The sequence below is a fragment of the Epithele typhae genome (assembly GCF_022376455.1).
Source record: "Epithele typhae strain CBS 203.58 chromosome Unknown BXZ73scaffold_4, whole genome shotgun sequence".
NCBI classification, from domain to species: Eukaryota; Fungi; Basidiomycota; class Agaricomycetes; order Polyporales; family Epitheliaceae; genus Epithele; species Epithele typhae.
In genome coordinates this window covers 1094798-1109017 of record NW_025954195.1, presented here as the reverse complement: position 1 = coordinate 1109017, position 14220 = coordinate 1094798, and the positions used below count along the sequence as shown (strand labels likewise).

Here is a 14220-nt window from a genome sequence, read left to right as displayed (position 1 = left end):
TCAAGCGCACGTCATCGCATGTGACCTGTTAACTTTATCGTCCCAAGTTTCGACTCTAGTCGGGCTTGAACTTGGCCAGCTGCCTCGCAGTACTGTCCTTATTCCCTCACCCCTTAACGCTTGCCACCAGCTGTAGCGGTCTCGTTTCTATCTATGGCAGCCAGCGCAACCCTTCAGCTTCCCCAGCCTGCATCGGTTGATGACGTTCTGGCGGGGTGGGACAATATCCCGCTGTTCATGAAGTCGCTCCCCGATGACCCTTCCGACGATGCGACGCTTTCCGCACTGCAGAGTCTGGCTCACGAGGGGACACCAGATGGTGGGTAAGCATCGTTCTGTGCTTGTTTCTTGGGCATGCTTCACATCCCTCCGATCGCAGAGGTCGCACAAAACTTTAAGGAGCAAGGCAATGACTACTTCAAGGGGAAGAAATACCGCGAGGCTCTCGGGTTCTATGCGCAAGGCGTAGATGCGCACCCCGATGACAAAACCCTTTTGGAAGCGCTGCTTTGCAACAGCGCGGCGTGCAACCTCGAACTTCGTGCGTGCACTCTTCGACTTCCTCTGTACTCGCCTGAAGTTGTCCGTGAAGAGAATTATGGCTCCGTCTTGAAAGACTGTTCAAAGGCTATTGGGAACAACCCGAAGTGCTCCAAAGCACTCTACCGGTCCGCCTTGGCTCTGGTTGCCCTGGAACGCTACGCCGAGGCGATCGATTGCTGCGAACGCTGTCTACAGTTCGACGACGGCAACCAAAGCGTTCAGGGGATCTGCGAGAAGGCACGGAAGCTGAAGGAGGAAAAGGACCGCAAAGAGTGGGAACGGCAGGAGAGGCTGAAGCAAGAGCAACTGAAGCAGCAGAGGCTCCGGGTCGCTTTCCAGGTGTGTAATGATCGTCTGTCAGTGGTTCGTAACTCACGGTATTCTAGCAACGCAATATCATTATCAAACCCGTTCCCGACAACGTGAGCCGCAGTCCTTACGAGCCGCACTTCGATCCAGAAGACAAGACGAACAACACGATGATCTTCCCCGTCCTCTTCATGTATCCTCAGTATGCCACCACAGACATGATCTCGCACTATCAAGAAGACGCTCCCTTTGTTGCGCATATAGGCGCGATGTTCCCTCCAAACGCACCCATGCCGGAGTGGGATAAGAAGGGCGAGTACGTCAACGGGAATCTGGTCGTCTTCGGGTGGACGAAGAGAAAAAGGTTACTCAAAATTGGGAAGAAAATGACGCTCCGAGACGTGTGCCAGGCGGCGAAAGCGAAGGACGGCGACTTGAGGGATGGGTTGGAGATGACAGATGGGACACTGACATTCGTGGTGCTGCCGAAGGGACCGGAGGAGCAGAAGTGGGTGGAGGACTTCAAAAAGACAAGGGAGTCGTCGGGGGCATAGCATCCCCCGCACGCTTGTACCTGGTGTCCGCATCTATGCCCACGACGGTTGATTGTTGACCGGTCTCGACCGATCTCACTCCGCATGCTTCCCAGAATCCTGCCCTCAAACCGCAGCCTGCGCCCCGTTCTACCCCAGAGAGGTTGACGCGCGAGCCACACCGAGCGACGTTAGAAGGCACCGGCGGTGACATGCACCTCGCATCTGTATCATGTTGTGAGTATGCGCACTCCATTATTCGCCAGCACGTAGCTCATCTGCAGCAGTCCACCTGTGGCGGCGGCGGACGTCTGAGATGACCGCGCTTGTCCCTACCGCGCGCTGCGATTGCGTTCCGAGCAGTGGGTGGCCGGTGCCGTATCCTCGCTTCGATGGCGTGAGGCGCATCTCCAACGGGCTTTGGGGGGCTCAATTTCCCCTGCCTCGAGGTACTGCCCCAGTGTGGGCAACTTCGATCCTCACGATATATACTCCGTGCTCGAGACCTCGAGGTCTCAAGGCCTCGGCGCCGCTGACTTCCCTACCTTTCCGCAGGGATGCCGTCACTTTCAGCTCAAGACGTCCTAGATTTGCATCAGAGGTACCACAAGGCGTACGTACTATTCTGTGTCTTTCCGCTGTTTTACTCACTAGCTTGGGATAAACAGCAAAGTGACTAGCTACTGCAATATCGCAACCTCAAGTGACTATGCCAACCATTTGTCTCCGTTCGAGCTGACGCCGTATGTTTAGCTCTGTTCATATACGAGTACTTGCAGACACTGGATCAAGAAATCGAGTACTTTTGGAGAAAGAAGGCCTCAGGGGCCACTACCCTTTTCTTCATGACCCGATACATGTGCCTCCTAGCGAGTGTATACGATTTCACCATTTATATCCCCATGTCTGATTCGGTAAGTCGTTTTCGTGTTCAGGTGGGACAACGCTAAGATATACTTACCAGAGGTAGATGAGTTCTCATCCTCAAAGATATAGCCACTTACCACACACGCAGCTGCTCGATGACTGTGCACACTATGTTCGCGATGACATTCATGATGCAGCTCTTCTTTGCCGCTGGTGAGCGGTTAGTCGGCATTTTTGGCCAACACTCATCCTGCAAATGCAAACAGTTTTCGCGGCACTACGTGCGTACGCGCTCACTGGGAGGAATAGAGTCGTCGCTTCCACAGTCCTGGTCCTCGGTATGCTTCCGATAGTTTCGGACTCGGTGAGCGTGGTATATCGACGGCTAGCTTTTGTCATTGACCGTTTTGAGCAGTTGTACTATCCAGTCCTAGGGCTCACCGGGGATAATTTGGAAGGCTTCGGGTGCAGCGCCACCAGCCACCCCCGGATTGCAGGGACTGCTCTCCAAAGGTCGGCTATGCGTGTCATATTCGCTTGAATTTTTCTCATCCTTGCGAATTCCACTCACAGCTGCTGTCAGTGCATAGCACCTTTTTCGGATCGCATGGGCTTCGTTTGCTGACCCCGAACATAGTGACCTACATAAGCCGAGCTTGTTTGATCACGGTAGACTGCACTCTGATCGTGATTACCTGGTCTTATCTCCGTCGGACGCGAACGGGTGCGGAGTGGCAAACCTGGAATCTCACAACGTTCCGACGGGTGATCCTCGTGGACGGTAACCATCTTATTCTCTCCGCGGAAACCACCTCGCTGACATCTCTCAACTCCAGGTACTCTTTACTTTGTGTGGGTGAACTCGTAGCACGATTGAGAAAGACTTCACTGACACGGGGTGCGCAGAGTACTCTTGACCCTGAACCTCGTGCACTTGGCGCTGTCGAGAGTCGCCGCAGTAAGTTCGCTTTTACATCGTTGCAATCAGTAGCAACACAAACAGTAATCAGACGCAGGGAACTTATCCGGGAGCAAGCTACATCACATTATTCTCGCAACCGTGAGTCTTCCGCTGGGTTTTTTTTCTAACGATCAAACTAACAGTGTTCGTGGCTCAGGTTGACTTCCATTTTGGTGTTACGGTTCTTGTTGGATCTCCAGAAGGCTCACAGAGGGACGAAAGAGTGCGGATCGACTCAGTCGTCGCATCAATCCACTGTCCTTGTGTTTGAGCATATGCTCGGCAGGCTGCCCCCTCCTTCCGTCAAATACCCTCCCAGCGACACAACTGACGAGGAGCAGGCCATCGAATTAGCGATTTTTGTCAGGCGCGAAGTCATTCGTTCTTCTCCATAAGACGACGACGACGACGTGCTTTGTGCATCCGCCACACGTGCGTATTTCCGAACCAACTTGCCTTAGGCGCATCGCTTTAAGACATGTTCACTTCCAGATGTCCCGTTGTTGCTTATCTGGGCGACTTCTAACGTATGCGCCGCGGTGGTGGGGGACTGGGGGCGAAGGATTTGTAGGCTTTGATCGAATATCCTATCACCTGGGGTTACTTTCAAGCCGGCGAGCATGCAATCCCTGCGCGGCTCGGTGGAGTGCTTATTTCTCGTCGACAGCTTGTATCCATACAGACTGATCTGCTTCTACGATGTATATACGGGGCCCGTCTGCCACAGGCGTAGTTCAGTCTCATCTTCCATAAAATTTAACTCATGACGGATGTGATCTCGTTGCGTCCCAACTTGCCACCCCGCTGAGTCTTCCACGTCACAGGCTAATGACTGCTCATATAACAGGTTCACAACTCTCCTCGAGTGTTGCTTCCTGAGTCATCCTGACGACCCACCGAAGTGCATTCAATGTGACCAAAACGTCTCTGTATTCAACTGTAGGGACGATTAACCCTCCAGTTTCTCCTGTTCAGCCGATTTGCGGTTCAACGTATCTGATATACTACATGTGAAAGACATATGTACGTTGTATGACTCTGGTAAATACATCACACCTTTTCTGCTCTCTGTCTGTCGAGTCCTGAGGAGTATCCGGAGTAAATCTTGATCGATTGATCCCCTGCACCTTACCCCCTGTAGTAGTAGTACTGTACTAATTCAAACACTCCGACACCCCTTGTGATCTGTGACGCGAAAGTTCCGGTTTCGACATCCGACAGGATGGTCCGTGAGCCGTGACATGTCCGAAATCTCGACAGACTGAGCAAGCCGAACCAACCTGAACATGCGAGAAATCCGTTCACACAGTGTCTGGGTTCATTGATGGTCACACATCTTCTTCTACTACGTGTGTGCATGTGTGCGACAAGCATTGCCTACGGCGCTCTCTCCCTGGCCTGAAATCCGGCTCACATGGTTTTGTTTGCGACTTTCGACAGATGCACCGGTGACGCGTGACAAGCGCCCAAATCTCGTCCACCCAGCGGGCTGGTGACCGTGACGTGACGGAGTGTTTGAATTAGTACAGTATACTACGAGGCCATGTAAGCGCCTTATGTTTACACCTATTTGGTGTATTTCCCACCCGAGCCTGTCGAGCGCTCACAAAGTATAGACCGTGAAGGCAAACAACGGACACACCATCGACGACGGCAACAGGCACGGTGAGTACCATTATGCTGCTTCGACGGACATTGAGGACTGGAAGGGCACTACGGAGGTTTATGTGAAGTGATTGGAGGGTTGGAAGTGGTGGAATGGGATGGATGGCGTGCACGGGGAACGGATGCTGACCAGGTGCATCCCCCGACTCTCAGTGCCTCCTCAAGAAACAAGATGTCCATCCAACACAAGATCGTCCGCACGGCCAACGCGCCCAGGACCAACCCTGATGAGACCGAGACGGCCGTTGCGCAGGCCATGATCGACCTCGAGAACTCCGCGCCGGAGCTCAAGAGCGAGTTGCGCCCCCTCCAGATCTCTGCTGCCCGTGAGGTCGATGTCCGCGGTGGCAAGAAGGCCATCGTCATCTTTGTCCCCGTCCCCCAGCTCAAGGCGTTCCACAAGGTCCAGCAAAGGTATGTACCCTTCTGATGTCTCTGCGATGTGGGGAGGATAGGTCGCGGGATAGGTCGGACGCTTGTTCGCATACTGAACGGGTCCTTCCGCATCACAGGCTGACCCGTGAGCTCGAGAAGAAGTTCTCGGACCGTCACGTCGTCTTCGTCGCCCAGCGTCGTATGCTCCGCAAGCCGACCCGCACCTCGCGCGTGCAGCAGAAGCGCCCCCGTTCCCGCACCCTCACCGACGTCCACGAGAAGATCCTTGAGGACCTCGTTTTCCCCACCGAGATCATCGGCAAGCGCACGCGCGTGGCCGTTGACGGCTCAAAACTGCTCAAGGTGTAAGTGTGGCGTCATAATTCTCCGATGTGCACGGCGTCCTGACTGCCCCGGGGTTTCAGCTTCCTTGACTCGAAGGATGCGACATCACTGGAGTACAAGCTGGACTCGTTCTCGTCTGTCTACCGCCGTTTGACAGGGAAGGACGTCGTGTTTGAGTTCCCCGTCCAGGCACAGGAGTAGAGGACTGCGGCTGGGGCGTTATGGGTGTGTGTAGCACTATGCGATGTACTGTCTGAGCACGATCAAAAACTATGCGCGCATGCCCTTCTTCATGCGATGTACCTGTATATGGGGTTGTACGTGCGAGAGGGTGAGGAATGCAGCGAGACACTGGGCGACGCCTGCAGCACCGCACTGGACGTTTGAACGGAGCTAAGCTGGTCGCAGGCCACAGAGCGGGCGCCACCCGAGCGCTGGCCGCACCGAGCAGCCGGAGGATAGACGCACGTGGCGAGAGTGGTTCCGCATCTCAAACGGCTGGATAGAGCATCAGCTCTTCTTCCCTTGCCTCCCTCTTCTTCTCCGGGCCACCTCCCCGGCGGCCACCCTTCCTCTCCCCCCCGCGCCTCCCCGGCACCCCCTCCTTCCTCCCTCACGCCACCATTCATGCCCGACTATCCTCGTATGGACCCATACCGCAAGGCCAGATATGACCAGGGCGTCGATGCGAAGATAGTTATCATGGGCAACACAGGTCAGCACACGCCTATCTGGACCCTCTGCGGCCCACATTTCCGCTTCTGTCGCGCGGAGATCTTGACACGTCGCGCAGGCGTTGGCAAGACCAGCCTTCTTCACCGGTACACCCAGGGCAAGTTCGATCCCAAGAACACCACCTCTACTACCGGCGCCTTCTTCGTGACCAAGAAAGTGAGTGTGGACGGGACCAAGGTCAGGCTGCAGCTGTGGGACACCGCGGGCCAGGAGCGATTTCGGAGCATGGTGCGTCTCGTTCGCTCGCAACCGTCCAACAACCGCTCCCTGACGCCCATGTGGCCAGGCACCCATGTACTACCGCGGCGCGAACGCTGCCCTGTTGTTGTACGATATCACGAACGCGTCCAGCTTTGAGGACGTGCGCGGCTGGCTAGAAGGTGCGTGTATGCGAACCTGCACTCGCCCCTTCGCGGGACGCGATCGGTTCGGTATCCAACTGACTGTCGCTCGTCGCAACGACAGAGCTCAAGAAGAACTGTTCTCCGGACCTGATTATCTATATCGTCGGCGCGAAAGCCGACCTGCACCAGCATCGCCAAGTGACATCCGACCTCGCTCGGCTCTCCTTGCACACATGGTTTCCACCACCGCGGCCGCCAACGCCTCCCCCGCCCCCCGCAACTCCGTCAACGTTCTCTTACATCCGCCCTCGTTTCACCTCATTTACGAGTATTCGATCGGTCCCAGCACTGACATCCCCGAAGCCGACCTCCCCACCTCCCGAACTGGAAAGCTCCTATAACGACCCAAGGTCGACCGCGATCAAGCGCTCCAACACCTCCGCTTACACTCGGCCCCGCGCGAAGAGCGGAGATCTGCTGCTGCCTCGATCCAACTCTACCAATGGTGGTGGCGCACGACCGACGCCATCCCGGCTGGCATATCGACCGGCGTGGAACGAGCCTGGGGACGGGAGCAGCAATAGCGTCCCAGAAGACGAGGACGAGGCGGTTGACGACGAGGAAGAGTGGGGCCTACGCAAAGGGATGGAACTCTTCGAGGTCTCGGCCAAGGATGACTACGGTGCGCCGCTTACGCGCGTTCTGCATGGATCCCGTTTCTGATGAGGTCGTCACGCAGGTATCCAGCACCTATTCGACTGCCTCATCGACGCGATAATCCAGAAAAAGGACATGATCGAGCAGGAGAATGAGATTAAACGGCGCGATAGCGTGTTCCTCTCCAGCAGCTCGACACCAGTCTGGGCAGCGCAGGCCGACCAAGAGGAGGCCCGCGAAAAGGCTCAAAAGGCCACTGGCTCCTCCTGGAGCTGTTGTTCGACATAGCGCATGTTATGTTTCCTCCCCGCCCCATCTTCGGACGATTCGTGCACCCTATCGTCTTCTACCCCCGCCCCCTCGCCACCTCGACCGCCCTCGCGGCTCGACACCCGTGCGCAGTGACACACTGCGCTCGGCCGCATCTCCGCTGCTAATGCTTTTTGACTTTATGACTCTATGTTATTACATTTGCCTTACGCCGTTTTATGACCCATGTCTGTCCCCGCGCATCTTACCCCACCCGTCCCCTCCCCATCCCACCCCAAGATATCCTGTTTGTCTGGTCGGCTGATCTCATGTTCTCTCCCATTTATCGCTCTTCACTGCACATCGTATCGTACAGACATGTCCATAGTAGTACAGCCCGGCTGGATATCCTCGTACTCATGACATCCAATGCACTCTGCTCTCTCTCGTCTCTCGGCGTCTGTCCGCTAGCTCGTCCCGGAGTCCGTGGTGGCCACCCTGGCGCTCGTGGCCGAAACGGTCGTGCTTCCCGCACCCACTGCGCCCCGTATCTGCGCCTCAGCCGAGGCCGGTGCGTCTCCCGCCCTGCTCCTGCCGCTGCCGCTCCCCTCCCTCCCCTCCCAGCCGCTCGCCGCCATGTCCGTCCTCGCGCCTGAGCCTTCCAAGATCCTCGGGGAGGAGGACGAGCACCGCTGCGTCCCCGAGCACGCCTTTCACTGCTTCGACACCCTCTACTGTGCCCTCACTTCTCACCAGCCCGTCGAGCCCCAGTTCGCCGAGTGGAAGTGGTGCGTTTCTCACCCTCACACCCCCCGGCTGCATGCCCTGCTTCGCTGACCCGTGGCCTCCTCTGCAGCCCCCTCTTCGTGACTTGGAACACACGCTCGCGCCCCGGACGGCCGCTCAGGCTGCGAGGCTGCATCGGCACCTTCGTCCCCGTCCCGCTCGCGGAGGGCCTCGCCAAGTACGCCCTCATCAGCGCGTTCCGCGACGACCGCTTCCGGAAGATCGAGCTCGGGGAGCTCGAGTCCCTCGAGTGCTCGTACGTCCCTGTCCTCCTCCCCCACCCTCTCGTCCTGGATCGCACGCTGATGCGCCTCGATACGTCACACCCTCTGGACCTCCACGCTCCCCGTGCTTCGTAAACGTAAACCTCCCCACCAACGCTTCCCTACCTCCGTGCCTGCGCACTGCGGGCCTGTTCGGTCGCACACATGCCTCTCTATCGCGGCCCCTCCGCCACGGCGCCCCGCGCCGCGCAGGGTGTCCCTCCTGACCGACTTCGAGGACGCGGACTCGTACCTCGACTGGACCGTCGGCCGCCACGGCATCTCGATCACCTTCCCGCACCCGGACCTGCTCCCCGTCGCGCCCTCGCCGTCGTCCGCGCCCTCGCCCCTCGGCTCGACGCCCGCGCGCACGCCGAAGCGGAGCAGCGGCGCGCCGAAGCACACCTTCAGCGCGTGCTACCTCCCGCACGTCGCGCCCGAGCAGGGCTGGGACCGCCTCGAGACGATCGACAGCGCGATCCGCAAGGCGGGCTGGGGCGGGCGTATCTCCGAGGACCTCCGCCGCGCGGTCCGCGTCGTGCGCTACCAGAGCCGCGTCGTCGACGTCAGCTGGAAGGAGTACGCGCAGTGGCGGACCGCGAGCGGGGGTGCGATGTAGAGCGCGAGGGCGACGATGTTAGAGCGGGCGCGAGACGGCCGCGCACACACTGTGCGGCTCGCTCTGGCTACCAGGAGAACGGCGACTGCCCATAGAATGGCTTGTCACAGACCTTCACGACGACGAACGCAATGAACCAGAATGGACTGTACTATATAGATCATGTAAATTAGGCCCCCGCATCGTGGCCGTAGCGTATGGATCGAATGCGCACCCACCAACCACGCCCACTGACCTCACCATAGCATCCCGCTGCACTCGCCAATAGCCCCGTTCACCACACACCTTGACCCCGCGGCCTCTGCCCTCTGCCACCCTGCCGCACCCTCGCGAAGAACTCCGCGTCCATCTCCTCCGCGTAGATCTTGTCCCGGAAGCGCTGCACGCGACCGTCCCACTTCCGTGCCCCGAACCGCGCCGTCAGCCGTGCCCACACGTCGCGCAGGAGCGCGCGATCCGCGCCGCTCGTCACCGCGAACGCGGAAAGCAGCCAGTAGACGATGCGGCTATTCGGGCACACCATGTCTCGCCCATCCGCATCTGGCTGTGCGGGAATCGCGAGGAACTCGTCGAAGAGCGCGCTGAGCGGCTCCAGCATCCAGGCCGACTTGATGGGCCGCTCGCCACGCTGTGCGAGGGCCAGGGCGATATGGCCGTGGTCGGGGGCTTGGCCATGGCGCGCGAAGCCTAAGAAGATGGCGCGGAAGAGGGGGAGGGCGGGGTTGGGAACCAAGGGTCCATCGTCCTCACCCCGCGACCGCTCGGGGCTTGACATCATGTCACGGAAGACAGAGAGGCATGGGCGGAGGTGGCCGTGGTAGGCGTAGGCTTGGACGAGGGAGTAGTAGGTGATGGCATCCGCTTCGAGGTCAGCAGGTATTGTGATGCCTTCAAAATCCTCGAGCTCTTGAATGTCCTCTTGGGGCTGGGCGTCCGCAGGGAGGAGACCATGGCGAGCGAGCATTGGGTTTCGCAGGATACGATAAATGAGCGCTGCGACGGAGAGTCTGCCATTTCGCGCGTAGGCCCACAGGCACGCGTTAACAGCGGCGATGTCGAGTTTCTGACCGCAACCTGAAGAGCGGCAATATGCCTACGGACCTGCGAGAGGTCCCCTCGGGTAGCATAGTGCGGAAGGTAAGTCGAGAGCGTAACGTGGTTCGGGGTGAGTCCGGAGGAATGCAGCAGCTCCTCTGCTTCCTGGATGAGGTGTTGCCTGCGGGTTCGACGAGCGTTACTGAGCAAGGTGGTGTAGGTCACGATATCCGGCTCTACGGGTTGAGTCCTGGGCGGGGTGTCATCATCCGGCGAGCCGAGGTCCATGTCGGTCAGAGATGCTCCTGGGGCTCGGTTCGCGACCATGTCGTGATAAATTGCCATCGCCGCTCGAAAGTCATCCACTCTGATCCTCCGGAAGCCCTGCCCCGCGTAGTCAATGAGCGCATTCCACTCCCATGCTCGCAGCTGTGAACCCGAACGGTACATTGTGTTGAGCACTGACAAGAGACGCAGGAACACTCGTCGAGGATGGGGCTTGCTTGAGGGCGACGTGTTGCTGCGTTTGATAAGAAGTGCTGCCAGACCGTGGAGGTATTTCCCAGGTATCCGACGCGTTGGGCCATTATCACGTAGCGCTTTTTGGTACGCCTCCCAGGCTCGTTCGATGTTGTCTGGCTGGATCATTTCCTCGTACAGACGGTGAATTTGTGGGGGAGTTGAGTGTTTGCGAGTGCGGTGGGGGGATATGTCAGACGACGGGACTGGGAGGGCGTGCGAAGGCGACGTCAAGTTATACTTCCAATGGCCTGCCTGTTGACGAGCGTCGTCACTGGGGCCATGTCTAATCTTCTTGGGTGGACGTCCGAGAGATGATATACTAGATGGGGCCGAACCGCGGCCGGATTCCAGTACCGCCTCTGCCAGTTCACTCGTCTCTGCTGGATGCGGATGCGAGGAGGTATACTGATGATGGTGTGGAGGGCGTGCCGTCGTAGATCTCGACGAGGAGGGGGAAGCTTCCATTCGTGAGGTGGGGATGTTTGGGGAGTCTTCGCCACTCTCTTCGAGGAAAGAGTGAGGAGGGTTTGACTGGCTGGGAATGGACCGCACCTGTCCCGTCGCGGACAAGTGAGGTGGATGGGCACGGGGATGGGATGGAACGGAGTGCAGGGAAGTTGCCGGCACCGACGACGCGACTTGACTCCTTTTCGTAGAATGGGAGCGCAAGGTGCGACGTACATTGTACGTGAGTTCATGACCGAGCTGCTGGAGCAGACATCGGTGACGTTGGAGATATGTGTGGCGAAAGTTCCCATGAGTGAGGCCCGGAGAGGACACTCTCAGCATCAAGACAAAAGCCAGTCATCCTAGACCGCGCATTGAGTGGTGAGCCTCTGAGGCTGGATAGTAGCACTCACCGCGACACGGCAAGCCAGAACACGCACGAATGGAGACACGGTGACGCGCCAGCGTGCCTCGGCCACCTTCTGCAGTCTGGGGCGTGGGTCAGCAGGGGGCAACGCGGCTGGTCATGTGCGGAGACATACTCTGTGCGGCCCACGAAGAGCAGAGGAACGCGTCTGGAGGAGGGTGATGGACGCGTGCGGTCGAGAACAGGCCACCTCGACACCGGCGTCTCTACTTTGAGCCCGCGCCTTCGGCGTCTATTGGCGACTAAGCCGTCCATTGGCTGCCCGGCTCTTGCAACATCTTCGCACACAATACTACGCGGTACGCTCTCGCTCGGAGCGCAGCTACACCCTCGCATGCACAACGAAAAGACTGGTGTACAACCGCGAATGCTTCGTAGCCTGCATGGTGGTCATGGGATGTGGAGTACAAAACATAGTAGCGTGGACAATGCAGCATAACAGTAAAGCGAGAACGTATAGTAAAATCGCACATCACGCACGGGCCTTGAGCGTCCCCAAGAACGCGGCCTTTTCCTCGAAGGTCTGGAACGCACCGTGCTGTTGACAGTCCGAGGTCAGCATCCGCACCCAGGGTGATTAAGGATAAGAAGCTTACACCGAACTTCGACGACGTATCGATGAACTTGAGCGAAACCTTCTCGAGATCACGGCGAGAGGTGTGGACCATCAGCGACTTGCGGATGGTCACTACGCGCTTCTTGGTACCGGGGATCGAGCCCTTGAGCATGACGAAGTCGTTCTTGACGACACCGTAGTGGGGGAAGCCACCCATCGGAGTGATGGTCTTCTTGGTGATGTCGTGCTCAGTCGACGCGTTGCCTTCGTCGTCGCTCTTGCCCATACGGTAGATCTTCTTGTTGAGCTCCGTACGGTGGTGGTAACCGTCTACATGGGGTATCAGGCTTTGATGCGGGGTACGGGGCGAGTGAGAGGGAATACGCACTTTGACCAGCACGCGCAACGGAGAACATGACCTTGGAAGGGTGCCACGCTCCGATACAAGCAACCTTACGAAGACCCTTGTGCGTCTTGCGAGGCAGCTTCTTCGTACCCCAACGATGGGTGACACCCTCGAACCCGTGGCCCTTTGTCACCGCGATGATATCGACAACCTCGTCCTGCTCGAACACAGAGCCAACCTCGATGGGCTTCTCGAAGAGACCCTGGGCGTACTCGACCTTGTCCGCGACAGAACCACCGTTGATCTGGATCTCCATGAGGTGCGCCTTCTTCTGGGAGAGACCGGTCTTGCGGATCTGGGTGTGCGCGAGAACACGGACGACGGTGCAGTACTTGCGGATGCGCTCGACTTCACGAGCGATGGACTTGCCGCCGTCCTCGGCGTGCTTCTTGGCGTAGCGCGTAAAGGCCTTCTTCTTTGAACGGTACCAGTTCTTGTAGAACCGACGCTTGAGCTCATCAGAAAGGTGGGAGGCCCAGACGGTGGTGAGGGTACGAAGGCCACGGGGAGTTTCAACGTAACCAACGACACCAACGACAATCATCGGTGGGGTCTCTACGACAGTGACCGCCTCGACGACTTCACGCTTGTGCATTTCTGGAAGGAAATTCGAATTCGCTTATACAATGTGCGCTGAGAAAAAAACGCACTGGATCCCGGACGGTCAAGGTCACGAACGATGTGGGTCATGCCGGCCTTGTAGCCCATCACGGCCGTAAGGTGCACCGGCTTCTTGGGGTCATCCTGCGATTTGAAACCTCTTTCACTCCTTGCGGGCCAGCAACATAACAATGCAACACACCTTAGGGAACGACTTGACCTTTCCGCGGTGGCGCGCAGCACGCTTGCGGGGAAGGAATCCAAGCGAGCCGTGGCGAGGTGCTTCGTACTATAACCTTGGTGTGAGTGAGCGCGACACCTCATGGGAATGGTCCTCAAACCTTGCGGTGACTGCAAAAATGTCAGAAACAGTGCACGTGTGGAAGAGCAATAGCGCATACCTCATTTTGAGGGGGTCTTGAGGGCGTCGATATCGTTGTGCTCGCCGGCGATGGATTCGTACTGGCCGCGAAGCGGGTGGCTGAGCGAACTGTATAGTACCTCCCATTTTGGCCAGAAAGACGCATTGGGCGCCTACGGAACTACTCTAATATTTATTATCTCAGTCTGCTCTTGATGTGACACAGTGTGACATTTCCCCAGGACTAAGTAGTAAGTAATGCCCTATGAATGTGAACAACGTATTACGGCTATGTGGTGGATCGGTGATCAGTATTGTTTTTGCTTTCCCGGCACTTCTAATGGCGCTCCACTTGATTCAAATCTCCTGTAGTGCCTTTGTTTGGCGTGTATTCCCACTTTCCCTTCGCCGATCGCGAAGCCCCACGCGTGACTGGCAGGGCTTTGCTTGCACACGGAAAAGCAGATGATATGTTCTGTCATCGTGAATTGTTTCTGCGCACACTGACGTCATGTGGTGGTGTATTTCTGTCCCGGATCTAGACCAGGCTGTAGAGTCCAGTGTACGAATCTTCAAAGCTTCAGTCCTCCGCGCTGAAGCTGCGTCGCCGCGACA

The 14220-nt window shown here is 57.7% G+C and overlaps 6 protein-coding genes across 6 annotated transcripts; 4 read left to right on the top strand and 2 right to left on the bottom strand.

Annotated features, from left to right (window-relative positions):
* Positions 1 to 153: 153 nt before the first annotated feature.
* BXZ73DRAFT_40425 (uncharacterized protein) lies at positions 154 to 1406 on the top strand (the record flags this gene model as incomplete). The annotated part of the gene is made up of 4 exons (XM_048018573.1): positions 154 to 319; positions 380 to 541; positions 593 to 882; positions 930 to 1406. 4 exons carry the CDS (start codon positions 154 to 156, stop codon positions 1404 to 1406), a joined length of 1095 nt encoding a protein of 364 aa, XP_047882197.1.
* A 3644-nt stretch (positions 1407 to 5050) lies between these two features.
* Positions 5051 to 5799, top strand: BXZ73DRAFT_40373 (40S ribosomal protein S7; the record flags this gene model as incomplete). The annotated part of the gene is made up of 3 exons (XM_048018564.1): positions 5051 to 5292; positions 5391 to 5618; positions 5679 to 5799. The coding sequence occupies 3 exons, from the start codon at positions 5051 to 5053 to the stop codon at positions 5797 to 5799; spliced, it is 591 nt and encodes a 196-aa protein (XP_047882196.1).
* A 426-nt stretch (positions 5800 to 6225) lies between these two features.
* On the top strand, positions 6226 to 7622 carry BXZ73DRAFT_87712 (P-loop containing nucleoside triphosphate hydrolase protein; the record flags this gene model as incomplete). The annotated part of the gene is made up of 5 exons (XM_048024688.1): positions 6226 to 6313; positions 6392 to 6561; positions 6620 to 6713; positions 6799 to 7359; positions 7417 to 7622. The coding sequence occupies 5 exons, from the start codon at positions 6226 to 6228 to the stop codon at positions 7620 to 7622; spliced, it is 1119 nt and encodes a 372-aa protein (XP_047882195.1).
* Positions 7623 to 8219: 597 nt separating this feature from the next.
* BXZ73DRAFT_97412 (AMMECR1 domain-containing protein) lies at positions 8220 to 9251 on the top strand (the record flags this gene model as incomplete). Its single annotated transcript, XM_048027358.1, has 3 exons — positions 8220 to 8371; positions 8440 to 8625; positions 8846 to 9251. The coding sequence occupies 3 exons, from the start codon at positions 8220 to 8222 to the stop codon at positions 9249 to 9251; spliced, it is 744 nt and encodes a 247-aa protein (XP_047882194.1).
* Positions 9252 to 9318: 67 nt separating this feature from the next.
* On the bottom strand, positions 9319 to 10736 carry BXZ73DRAFT_97411 (uncharacterized protein; the record flags this gene model as incomplete). Its single annotated transcript, XM_048027357.1, has 3 exons — positions 9319 to 9402; positions 9577 to 10314; positions 10353 to 10736. The coding sequence occupies 3 exons, from the start codon at positions 10734 to 10736 to the stop codon at positions 9319 to 9321; spliced, it is 1206 nt and encodes a 401-aa protein (XP_047882193.1).
* Positions 10737 to 12154: 1418 nt separating this feature from the next.
* Positions 12155 to 13650, bottom strand: BXZ73DRAFT_97410 (60S ribosomal protein L3; the record flags this gene model as incomplete). The annotated part of the gene is made up of 7 exons (XM_048027356.1): positions 12155 to 12220; positions 12279 to 12568; positions 12627 to 13241; positions 13295 to 13388; positions 13447 to 13533; positions 13586 to 13595; positions 13646 to 13650. The coding sequence occupies 7 exons, from the start codon at positions 13648 to 13650 to the stop codon at positions 12155 to 12157; spliced, it is 1167 nt and encodes a 388-aa protein (XP_047882192.1).
* Between the last annotated feature and the right edge of the window lie 570 nt (positions 13651 to 14220).